This window comes from Neolamprologus multifasciatus, chromosome 20 (genome assembly GCF_963576455.1).
Source record: "Neolamprologus multifasciatus chromosome 20, fNeoMul1.2, whole genome shotgun sequence".
Taxonomy (NCBI): Eukaryota; Metazoa; Chordata; class Actinopteri; order Cichliformes; family Cichlidae; genus Neolamprologus; species Neolamprologus multifasciatus.
Genome location: NC_140458.1, coordinates 2,692,264 through 2,705,388, shown reverse-complemented (window position 1 = coordinate 2,705,388; position 13,125 = coordinate 2,692,264). Strand labels below are relative to the sequence as shown.

The window sequence follows — 13,125 nt, the reverse complement described above, 5'->3', positions numbered from 1 at the left end:
GAGATTAAATTTAACCAAACCAGCAACAAAAGTCATTTTTTAATGAAAAAAAGAATAAAAGAATTCATTTGAATGTTAGTCCAATAAAAATCATCTGAAAGACCTGAACATAATTAAACTTCCTTTAATTTATTGAGCCATAAAGCACAGTGGTTGTCACTGTTGCCTCACAGCAAGAAGGTCCTGAGTTCAATTCCACCCTCAGGCCGGGGTCTTTCTGTGTGGAGTTTGCATGTTCTCCTTGTGTTTGTGTGGATTCTCCCAAAGACATGCACTTAGTGGGGTTAGGAGTGGATGTGAGTGCGAATGATTGTCTCTTTATATGTGTTAGCACTGCGACAGACTGGTACCTGTCCAGGGTGTACCCTGTCTCTCACCTTAAGACAGCTGAGATAGTTTCCAGCCCCCCGGGGACCCTGAAAAGGATAAACTGTAGAGAATTGATGGATGGAGTAATAAATTATTTGCAGATTGCACTCTGAAGCTACACAATGAAACTACTAAACAATGTAAAGAAAGGAAGTGGTCTAGATTAGAGATGGACCGATCCGATATTACGTATCGGTCCGATACTGACCCAAATTACTGGATCGGATATCGGCGAGAAATAAAAAATGTAATCCGATCCATTAAATATCAAAAAAGCACCTCACAAAACTTGCTACACGCCGTAACTCGGCTCATAACCGTAGCACGTCGCAGCAGTATGCCTCACATGATAGAGCAGCTGTGTATATTTGTAGCCTTGCTAGCAAACCAGCATTTCATCTATGAGGACGTTTTCCCAGAGAGAAGTAAAGCAAGTGTGTAAGTTCATCTCTGAATGTCTGTAAAGCATTCCCACCTTAAGCTTAACAACACATATATGGAGCGACTGCCTCTCTCTCTCTCTCTCTCTCTCTCTCTCTCTCCTGCTGCTACTTCTATCATGAAACTGCTTAATGATCAGCTGATCGGCTTTTCTGTCGCGAGTCTGTCTCTCTTCTTTGTTTTTGGCCCACTTCTCACCAGAAAGAGGAAACCAGCGGCTGAACAACAGCAGCACTATTAAGCTTGATAAGCTGTTGTTAGAAGTTATTTAATATTATTTCTACACCAGGATCTTTTTCTATGCAGCTGACGGCTGGTAACTGTGCAGGGGCGGATCTAGCAACGTTTAGCCAGGGGGGCCGATAGGGCATGAACAGGGAAAAGGGGGCACAAAGACATACTTTTCTTTCTTATTCTCATTTAAAATGTCGAGCTTTTAATAAATAATTATCTGACTCTTACACCCAAAGTTTTAATCTGATGTAAAATACATAGAAGTCCATTACTGTATATAGTAACTGTTAAGTCTAATATACCCTAGTAAGCTATAGTACTTTTTCCTTTGGGAAGATACCATCTGTGCAGTCTGCAATTCTGTTGAAGAAAGATGTTGAATCTATTTAATTATTCTTGAAAAATAATTTCTTTCTGTGCATTTTTCCCCCTGCATCAAATTAAATTTGATTACATTGATTGCAGTGTATTTTTTACATACAGGTATAACAGAGTAGCTTTAGTGTTGTTATTTATTTAAACTTGAGTATAAACTTATACAAAATGCAGCAAGATATTAAAAAAACGTTTTATTGATTAAAAAACACACTATATCGGATTCATATTGGTATCGGCAGATATCCAAATTTATGATATCGGTATCGGTATCGGACATAAAAAAGTGGTATCGTGCCATCTCTAGTCTAGATGCAGTGATAGAGATGAAGGTACATCGCTTGAAAAGGAGTCAGAAAGGTTTTTATGAAAACAGAGTTTTGACTAGATAAAGTAACATGGTGTGAACATGGTAACAAATGGACTGGTATTTAGAGGAAACGATCTAAAATAATATGAGAGTAAAGAAAGAATGTCAGGAAATGAACAAAAGTTTTTAACTTTGCAGTGGAAAGATTAATTGTGATGTGAAATTCATTTTGCCAAGTGCTCTGGACTAAAGAGTGAGAGAGACCATCCAGCTTATCATCAGTGCTCAGTTCAAAATCCTGCATGTCTGACTGCATCAGAGTTTGTGAGTGCCTATGAAACCAGTAGATCTGACATTCATTTTGCACATGTTGTATCTCTGTAACCATCAGTGCTCTAACCTATATACGAACAGATTTTTAGGACAACATGTGCTTCCATTCTCATATCTGTTTTTCAGAAGTCACAAAGTCTCAAGGACATTAAACCACAAGCATAATTTGAAGTATGATTTTAGAAGTTCACAAAACACTGACAGTCTAGAGATCTTTGTCTCAGTCATTCTATACATTTTTACATGCATTTTTTAGAATACATTGATTTACAAACCAAAGCCACAGTGGGTTCACCAGACCTGCAAACATTTGCTGTAACAAAAACCATTGACTGGGCACCACTGCTAACAGAAAATATGATAACTTGCATGAAACACAGGAAACATTTGTCTTGTGCTGTTGTGGTTGCCCCAGAAAGTGTATCCGGTGTGAGATGATGCCAAATCAAACAGCACCTACAAACCTGACTGACTGTATTAAATTTAGTACAGTAGCATTAATCTGCCTCCTGCAGATCTGCCTTTTTCTCGGTAACACCATCTCCAAACCGTACATCACAGCAGGTCTCACTGCCATCTTGTAAACTTTCACTTGTTCTGCCACAAATCATCCCTGGCAGTCATCTCCACCCACTCCACCCTGCTTGCATTCTTTTTCTTCTTCGCCTCTCTTGTTCATGTTTGCTTGACATTTTTTGTAACACTACGTTTCAAACTGTGAATAGAATTCATCATTCCAACTCATTCATCAAAAAACCTGTCGTGACACACAACCTCATCATAGTAGAAAGTGTTTGGGAAACATATGAAATTTGTTGACACGACTTTGGAAACGTTTTTGAACAGAGTGCTGTTTAAACTCCTCCTCATGACGTTGCGTTTGCATCCTGCCACCTGTAGGAGCAGCACTCGTGGTTCTTATGTGAGGGTGGGAGCAGAGAGCTCATATCTTCACTTTGACTGGAGGACTTTGCTCACTTCACAGCTGCTATAGGACTGAGATATTAAGCTGAATTTCAAAGAGACTGTGATACTTGGTGTGAAAAGCAGGAAATATTTCTTTTTCCGCGGCTGTAATTTTACAGGTCAGAAGCTGCAGCCTCAGCATCACCGAACTGCTCAAGATGTTGAATAAACTCCTGCAATATGTTCGTAGTGGAAAAATCGGCACCACCGGGACAGTCATCGGGCTGGTCGGCATGGCTTTCTTTCTGCGGAGTATGATGTGCGCTTGCAGCACTTTTGAATGCAATGAAATCATCGTCGTGCCTGTTTTTTTAATATTTTTCCTGATGCTCCTGATAGACCAGACATTTCGGAGCACAGCGGAGCATCCATCCACGTTTTTATGCCTTGTACTCAAGCGCGTTATCAGAGCGTTTCTAATCAGTCTGCTGTGGATTGTAGCTGTGTTGATTTTCACAGACTGGTATGGTTGCTGTAAAACTGATGAAAACACGAGTAAGCTGTTCTGTGAACTTGGGATCCACACCACTGAAGAAGAAGCTCAAAAAACTGAAGTGCAAATCAAATCAAAGGTGAGGATGTCTTGTTGTATATATGTGCTCTTATTCTACTTTACAAATTTACAGCAAACACACAATAATGCTGTTATGTTTTGCATGTTTGTTGCTTCTTTTTCAGCTTGCTGGTTACTCTCTGCTCCTCAGCATGACTGTGGTCGCTTTCTTCATGACTTGGAGTGGGTGGAGAAAATGGTTTGAAGAAAAATACAGTTGGTGCAACAAGAAAACTTTTTACTACAAACTGATTTTGGAAGAAGAGAAAAAAGTTCTGGAGGAGCTTTTGAGGAAAGAAGCAAATGAAACTCTGACTAAAGAAATCACGAGCAACATAAAAAGGAAAGACTGGGACGGCTGTTTAAACGTCGCTCAACAAATGATCAATAAAGCAAAACATCAAAAACCAGAAGCAACCAACCAGCAGATCAACTGGATCAGTGAGGGGAGCTCCAGCAGAGGGGGGCAGCATCATCAAGCAGCAGCACATCAGCAGGTAAAAGGCTCTGTTATATACAGATGTTACAGCTGCCAGACTCAGTCGGGGCGTCAGACTCAATCACTGAAGGAGCCAGAACTCAAAATATACTTTAGGTGTTGGACCAAACAGGATGATTATTGAACAGACCAAAGGTAACCCTGTTTTAAACAGAAATGCAAACTGAAATATTGACATATTAAATTACGTTATTGGGCCTAGAGTTTGACAAGTCTGGTCTAAAATGATGGAACTAGTTTTTGTTTGGATTCAGCTGACCATGAATAAGTTCAACTTGTAATTTTGTTGCAAGTTAACTAGAAATCGAAAAATACATTAGTTTACACTTGTGTTTCCTCCTAGTTTGCAAATAGGATCCATATTAGGAATCTGCTGAACACTAACACTGTGCAGAAACACAATGAAGAGCCAATAATTAGTGCACACAGATTCTGTCATTTCTTTTTTCAGTGAGAAATACATTTTTTATTCATTCATAAAATTATTTTGCAGGCACAAAAGTATGAACTCCAAGCACTGTCACAAGGTAAATTAACCCACAATCCTTATTTCATCTTACAGCTCTTGACATCACTCAACTTCCCTTTTACTGTGAAAATACTGAAAATCAGACACTTCATTATGTTTCTTCACTGATGTGAAGACGGTGATCTGCACATTTGCCCCCCGACGTCTCTGCTGTACTTGTTTTCACTAAAACCTTTTTGCTGGTTTTACATTTACAAAACTATCATGATGACTATGGAACGCCAGGACTGCCATAATGAATTAATTAAATACACCATTAAATAATTAATTAAAATTTGAAATAATTAATTAAAATGGGAAATAATTTTTAAAAAATGGACACATTTAATTAAGTAATTATTGACACATTTAACTAATTATGTATTTATTTCAAATTTTAATTAATTATTGCCACATTCAAATAATTATTTAATGGTGTATTTAATTCATTATGGCAGTCCTGGCGTTCCATAAATGACATAGCAGATAGTAAGTTTCTAAAGTATAAAAGTAACAAGTGGTCAACGAGCATATGTATCATCCCATTTGAATTCATGAAGGATGAACTTATTTTAGTGTTATAAATTTTAACTGTTAGAGTTCAATTTAACCACTTTCTAGTGTTTTTGATTGTTGAACAGGCTACAGCGTCTGAATTAATCTTTCAGAGAGCAGTGAGAGTGAATTTTGGGGGATTTTAAAACACTTTTTTTGGAGAAATGACAACGTAACAGCCATATTCATTAAAATAAAGTTTTATTAAAAGTTTAAATGGCAAGAACATTCTGGAACGGTTGGGAATTATTATAAAACCATTACAGTCATTAAACAATGTCCTCACTTCTGTATCATAAAAAAATCATCATAGCTACTATTTTTCATTGTTACTGATATTATTTAATACTCAGTGCAGGAAACTTGCTCATTGCAAAGTAGTTTGTAAGCAGTGGTGGGAAACACTGTGTCTGCTTCGCCAACCCCCCCTTTGATCCCTGTTTAGTGATCTCAGTTGGCTTTTAATTACTGGATTCTAATTTAGTTATTGTTAGATTTGTGTTTGGAGTTGCAGAGCAGAACCACCAACAAATAACCTAGTGTATATATATCTATACTGGGCTTTTCTATTCTTTTTCTGTATATGTCTATGTGACATATCTGAGTGAAAATGAGGCTTAAATTACTTTTGAAATTCTAAAATGGGATTAAATGTAGTTTTAAGGGATTTTTTTTGATCAGAGTCCAATTGCAGAGCAAGAATATGAACAAGAGTCATTAATTCAGACCAAGATCCAATTCTGATTCTGGTCTTTTCCCAGCTCTTCCTATCCAGATTAGATTTTGGATCTGCTCACAGTGTCCGTAAAACGACTCTTTTAATCCTTTCTATTTTGTTTAGTTTTTCAAAGATTATCACCATCCACACTGACACATGTTCGATTCCTCACAGTGAGTCAGAACTGTGATTTTGTTTCACGCAGTGCCTGGAATAGAGCACAGAAGTAAAAACAAGCTATAAGTAGAACTTTGTCTCAGTAAACACTAACACTTGTTTTTTATTTATTTATTTTAATTGTTTTCATTTTTCAAGTCTAGTTTAATGTCATTCAGTTAACACAAACGTTCAGATTTCAGTCTAGTTCTGACAGAAAATATCTTTGTTCTTTACAGAGACACTTCTGTGTTTTCTGACAAAAATGTTTTTTTGTCCGATAGAGATCAGAGACACCGAACCGTTATTTGATCAATACTTCTGAAAGAAGATGAAGAGGTGCAGCTACAAAATCAATACAAATCACGCCCATCCAGCAGTCTGTTTTCTGATGCTTGCCTCGGTTCAGGTGTTGGGTGCAGCAGTCTGATCAGAGACTTCCTGCACCTCCCCCAGCTCCTCTGGAGTCCCACTGAGACGTTTACAAGTCTGCATGACACCCAGTCTCTCTTTATGCAGTTTTTGTCAGACTATGTAAAGTGTCCATTCTGTGTTGTTGCTGTTGAAATGATAAATCTAAAGAAATGTTTCCATGTTTGTATTATGCTTTATTTTCTTTTATGTAGCCTATTGACAATTCAGCTTTTACATTAATACACTTGCAGATGGAGTGGTGTAAGCAGTGTTGGGTAAGTTACTTTAAAATAGTAACTTAGTTACATTACTAGTTACTTCTATCAAAAGTAACTCAGTTACTTCAAGTTACTCGTTACTTTCAAAGTAACTAGTTACTAGGGAAAGTAACTTTGGTTTTACTCAGAATTCTCTTGTTAATGTGTTGCTTCCATAACTTTGCCAGTCTTCTAGCTTGCTTACTTGCCACAAGTGCACTGTGCCACCTACCAATAGAAAGGAAAAGATAATGTGCATATTTCCACGAGAGAAATCCCACGCCTGGACCGTCGTTGACCGCCGCCATGATTCTAGCCTACGTCACAGCGTCATGTGCGCCTTTTACATCCAACACAAAAACTGCAGTCGTGGTGCTTTGATTGTACTCAGAACTCAGAAATTCTGCCTTCTGAATAGGAAGATGTAGGTAACACCAGACTGCAGATGAGCTGCATACAGGGCTGGACTGGGACAAAAAATCGGCCCGGGCATTTTGACTAGAGACCGGCCATTATAGGAAAAATCATAAAGCCTTTGAATGAAAACAAACGCTGTTGTGACAGTGATGTTCACTGTTTTGATGGTATATATGCATCAATCGTTTGTTGTAAGATTCAGATAATTATTTTTTAAAAGCTAGACATTTTAAATGAGAATAAGAAAGAAAAGTATTTCTTTGTGCCCACCTCTCCCTGTTAATGCCCTACCTGCCCCCCTGGCAAAACTTTGCTAGATCCGCACCTGCACAGTTACCAGCTGTCTAAAAAGGATCCTTTTTAGGTAGCTGGTTTCCTCTTTCTGGCGCAAAGTGGGCGATAAACAAACAAGAGAGCCGATCAGCTGATCATTGATCAGTTTTCATGATTGAAGTAGAAACGGGAGAGGGAGGGGGGAGAAAGAGAGAAGAAGAGACAGCTGTGCAGCAAAGACACAGAATAACTCAAGCTTTGTGCCTTTTTCAATGTAGCTGAAATACGGGACAAACTGTTCCTTTTCACCTCAATAAGAAACGCGTAATATTTTCTCTGAATACCAGACGGGACGGTTGGCAACTCTAATAACTTATGAACAAAATAAAGTTCAACATCATTAACTTCATAGCACCCACCCAGCTGTATAGAAACTCTGTCATGCTAGCTAGTACGCAGTACGGAAAAAGTCAGAATAACGAAAATAAACTCCACCTAAACTTGGTTTATATCTGACCCAGATAGACTGCAGGTCATAACTTCTTACCTGAAGTTCAGTTCACACTTGGACCGGCGGCTGCCTCGGGTCTCTTTTCCTTCTCTTCCACCTGCTGGCCTCCAACACTTGCTAATGTTATTGAATCTGTGGAAGCTCCGCGATAGCCACCACACGAAGTAACGAGTAACGACCCTATCTAAATCCCAGTAACGACTAACGCGTTCCTGATTTTGGCATAATAACTAGTTACCGTGCTCGTTACCACAAAAATAACGTAGTTACTGTAACGCGTTACTTAATAACGCGTTAGTCCCAACACTGGGTGTAAGTAAATAACATTCATCAAAATAAAGTGTTCTGTAAAGAACAAAACAACCTGTGATATTTTGTGGACTACCTTAAGCTTTAATAGCAGCACATTTTCCCTGTGACACTGTATTGAAGCTTGTGCTGTGTCATTTTTCACAGAGATCTTATCCTGGTGATGGGAAAACTGGACCACAACATGAAGTGTTCTCAAGCACATCCTAAAGATTCTCAGTGAGGAACAGGCGTAGACTCTGTGGCTGGCATACATGAAAATGATTTCAAGCTACCTTAATCACTGTACGTCAGGAATAAAAAAATAAAACAATGAGGTTCTGTATATTCAAGTATTCACCTTAGCTCATTTTTTGGGCACCTAACATTGTTGAAGCTAGATCTCCAATCCAATCAGACGACTCTTACCTCTTACCTGTTTTTTATGTGATAGTGTTAAAATAGTATTTAGTGTTTTCTAGCTGTTTTTTTTTTTCTTCTTACTGCACAGTAAGAAGAAAGTCTGCTACATCCGTTTTTATAATCAAATGTGAAATTGCAAAGAAATTGAAATTGTGGACCCTGCAGTGGCTGTTACATAATGTGAACCTGTATGTGTCTGCCATGAAGCAGTCAACCCACCAATCCAAGCACCAGGACATAAACTGACAGGGCATGCATACAAAACTGTACCAGAGTAATAATAAGAATGTATACTTTATTGATCCCTGTGGGGAAATTACTCGTTTTTCTCTGCATTTCATTCACTCAGTGAAGCAGTGGGCAGCCACTAAGCAGGCGCCTGGGGAGCAGTGAGTAGGGACGGTACCTTGCTCAGGGGTGCCTCAGGGTAGCCGTTCAGTGGATTTGAACCCCGACCTTCCGATCACGGGGCGACCACTCTACTGAGCTATCCCTGCCCAAACGAAGTAGAGAGAAAGAGACATGTAGTCTCAATCAAAAGTTTAAGACCAGTTGAAAAATGGCACAAAAAAAAAAAAATCATAATTTGTATGGTTTGATCTTAAGAACATTCGAAACAGACCTTCAACAAGCAACAAGAAGAAATGGGGGTGAGACAAAACATTTTTTTAGCATGATAATAAACGGAAACAGGCTGTTTTACAGATGATCAAGAGTTTAGGGCAACACCTCCATAAAAACCCATAAAACCCCCCAAAAACAGAACTCAGAGTTCCAAACATGAACTCAGTGATGAGGAGCTCCACTGTTTTTGTTGATGACTTAATGCAAATGTTTTTATTAGGTGAGTGGAAACATTTCTCCAAGTGGTGAAGACAGCAACACAAAGAGCATCTACTGTCAGGAACTGCCGTCCGTTTTTGTAAAAGTCCTTCACCATCCATCCCCAAAGGTTCTCAAGTGGATTTAGATCCGGGGAACATGCAGGATGGTCCAAAAGAGTGATGTTATTCTCCTGGAAGAAGTCCCTTGTCCTCCAGGTGTTCTGTAGCATTGTCGCTGTTGAAAAACCCATTTGTTACCACACAGACATGGGCTAATTACTGATTACCTCTCCTTCTTTCTTTGGCTCTCGGAGGAGGCGGACGCACTTTTTCTCCTCTCCCTTATCTTCCCTGCTTATGTCCTTGTCTAGTCTCGTGGTTTTTTTGTATTTTCCCTGGAACATTCTCTCACAGTCTGTTCTCTAAAACCTAAAAGAGGAATTATGGATTGAATCAACTGGTCCCTGAATGCAATTGACACCCCTTTCTCAACGAGAAGTTTGGGCTTGGGTGAGCCTGAGTGCTGAAGATATCTACCTATTTGGAACCATGGTAACAGGGTTCTGGCGGATCGGAGCTGGCTTGGCCCTGACTTATCGAAGAATTAAGAAAGCGGAACCGGCTGTTCAAACCCCCACAAGGCTGCCCGCTGGGATTGGAACGATGGGAAGAGGCGTGAGTTTCTCAAAATGGGCTCATTGAGTCAGCACGGATAAGATCTTGGAGAGGCTACGGCTGCTGTGAATACTCAGAATAAGATCTCTGACTGCAGACTGGATACATCTCGGAAGGGCTAGCCCGGAATAACATCTCTGGGCGCAAAATTGGATGACATCTCGGGGAGGCACACTGCCGTGAGTTCTCTGAAATCGGCTCCTTGAGCACAAGAAATGACAACATCACAGAACGCAAGTATGGCGAAGCTCGCGGCTCTCCAACGGGAGATTAAGAGACCAGTGTTGGACTGTAGAACTGCTTTGAAATTCATATGAGCTGTTCGCACTAAAGTAAAAAAATAACATCACTTCATGTGGATACCCTCTCGGCGCCAGCTACAAGGCCGGAGCTGAACAAAACACCCTGATAACGACTGTACTTAGTCTGTTCCTTCCCATTCCATGCAAGGCCACCTGGGTTGGCTGGAAGACTGTTTACTTAGCCTGGCAGGGCGAAGGACACTGTCTCAGCTGAACTATGGACACGCACACGTACATATACTGATACTGATAAGCACTCACCGACGCATCACCCTCCCTACCCCGGATCCAACGCCACCTCCAACGCTTACCTCCCCTCTGATGTGGACATCGGGTCAGTTGGAGGCGCAGTCGAAAGATTGCAGCGGTCCCAGATCAGATGTACACACTGGAACTCTTTCCCATGTTGCTTGTCTGTGTTTATTGTGCTATGGTGTGTTGATATCTGTGCATTCCTGTATTATCCTTCTGTGTTACACATTTCGATGTTTTTTTCCTCGCTACCAGCCTGACCTGTCTCCCCAATGTGATGTTTGTGTATTGTATGTACGGTCGGCAAGGTCTGTCATCTCGGTTGTGGGCAAAAGACCTGCAACTGACAAATAAAGGCTATCTCATCTCATCTCATCTCATCATCAAAAAAGTAATCCTGTTACTTTACTGATTACTTATTTTCAAAACGAATTAGTTACTTAGTTACTTTTTAAAAACATGATACACAACCTGAATAGGTAATAAAGCAATAGCTCTTTCAGCCCAATTCTACTTTTTCTGCATAATCCATCATATAAAATGTAATCAAATGAAAAAGTCTCTTTTTAAAACTTGTTTTATTAGTTTTGATCCTCTCCTGACTATTTCATCTGTGACATTTAACTTCGTCATACGTACAGATGTGGATTATTAACTTCATGAAAATCAAAACCATTATTTGTTCATTGCTCCTTCCAACTTTTGACATGTGACCATTTCTGGTTTTCAAGTTGAAATAATTCTATATTGATACCTTATCTAGAACTCAACCCCAGCGGTCTCCAACCTTTTTTGCGCCATGGACCAGTTTAATGTCAGCCAATACGGGGATAGTTGTAACGTGGGTCAGTTGTAACACTTCCAATTTCTCCAATCAGGGCTAAGTTTCAAATGACTACCCAAGTGACTCATCCTGTGCATGGCCAATTCAGTTCTGCTATCACATGTGAAAAATCATCACATTTTGTCAAACACAGACAATTTAACACAAAAAAAGTAATTTGTATGCCAAAAAGTAAGTTTTTCTACTTTATTTCAATTTCTAATAGCATTATCTGCTTTGCAGTTAAACTCATCAAACTTAAATTATGTTATTTGTATGTCTATGGGGATATATTCTGTGTAGGTCTTTAGTGCTAATGTTTTAGCCGTTGGCTGTAATGTTCGCTAGTTCATGGCTATAGGAGTCTGGATCAGTTGTAACAGCAACAGTCTGGGTCAGTTGTAACAATAATGCAGATGTTACAACTTACCACACTATTACTTTAACTTATATTAAACAAGTTGTGGCAACGACATCAGCAGAGAGAGGTTCACTGGTCGCTTTTGTATATGCGGTTAATGCCATTGGCAACACAATTCCTCCACTGTTTGTGTTCCCACACATACATTATGCAGACCAGTGTGTCAGAGATGGACCAGTAGGAAGTACTGGTAGTGGAAATAAATCAGGATGGGTGCAAGAAACAGATTTCCTCATCTTTCTGAAGCACTTTGCAAACCACACCAAGGTAAGCCATGATAAAAAGTAATGGAATTGCGATGCTGGTGCACAACTACATTTTTCAGCGGTAATTGTGCTGCAGAGAAAATAGCTGCACTATTTAATAGCCGAGATATGTAAATACTTTGCATTACAGTTTGAATCCACTACCTTAAAAGAGCTCCAATTTACAGACAGAAATGTGAAAAATGTTACAACTATCCCCGGTCTCCCCTAATACAATCCAAATGACAGCCTTTACTTTTATTTCAAAAACATGTCAGGCTGTTGTTCTATTCAGACACTGCTTCACTCTGACCTGCAGCACTCTTTGGTCTGTAACGCCTCCCTGAGGATAAAAGCTCAATATGCAGGTAATTTACTTTCTAGAGCTAAATAAAATAAATCAAATCAAAATAAATTTCCTGTTGTTGTAAACTATTTTTTGCAACTTTTTTGTATTTCAAGTTTTGAGGGATAAACCTCTTAAATTTCTCCAAGTAGAAATATATGTTTTTAAAAAAAGATTTTCATTTTTTTGTAGTTTATTGCACTGTTTTGCAATTAATGTAGTTACTATGGACTTAATGCATACATATTATTAAAATATGGGCTATAACAGTTGTATTGATGTATATCAACTTGAAATGCTCCCAAAAATGGCACTACAGCATGTAAAAACATAAAGTAAGCTCTGGCGGACTTGGTTCTATGGTAGGTCTTAAAGGGTTAATGAAAGAAGGGTGGAAAATCTTTTTAAAATGAGTAAGACTAATAAAAGTCCAGGTCTGATAATATATGTGGCCAGGTGCTTAGAACATGTGCTGAGCAGTTATGTAGTATTGTTTATTACATCTTTCTTTTATTACTTCAGCAACAGAAGGTTCCAGATGGAAAAAATCAATTATTTCTCCAGTTGCTACGACCACAAAACCTACATCATTAAATGATTTTAGTTCTGTCGCTTTAACATCTTTAGTGATGAAGTC

The 13,125-nt window shown here is 39.1% G+C and overlaps 1 protein-coding gene across 3 annotated transcripts; it reads left to right on the top strand.

Moving 5' to 3' along the window:
- The first annotated feature begins 3,025 nt into the window (after positions 1–3,025).
- Positions 3,026–6,694, top strand: LOC146494084 (uncharacterized). Of its 3 annotated transcripts, XM_085146053.1 has the most exons (4): positions 3,028–3,600; positions 3,707–4,078; positions 4,574–4,607; positions 6,302–6,694. In XM_085146053.1, exons 1-4 carry the CDS (start codon positions 3,187–3,189, stop codon positions 6,340–6,342), a joined length of 861 nt encoding a protein of 286 aa, XP_085002179.1. In that variant the 5' UTR covers positions 3,028–3,186; the 3' UTR covers positions 6,343–6,694. The 3 variants fall into 3 exon arrangements, with proteins under 3 accessions (XP_085002177.1, XP_085002179.1, XP_085002180.1); XM_085146051.1 differs by lacking the exon at positions 6,302–6,694 and having other exon boundaries at positions 3,026–3,600; positions 4,574–5,447; XM_085146054.1 differs by lacking the exon at positions 4,574–4,607.
- Positions 6,695–13,125: the final 6,431 nt, after the last annotated feature.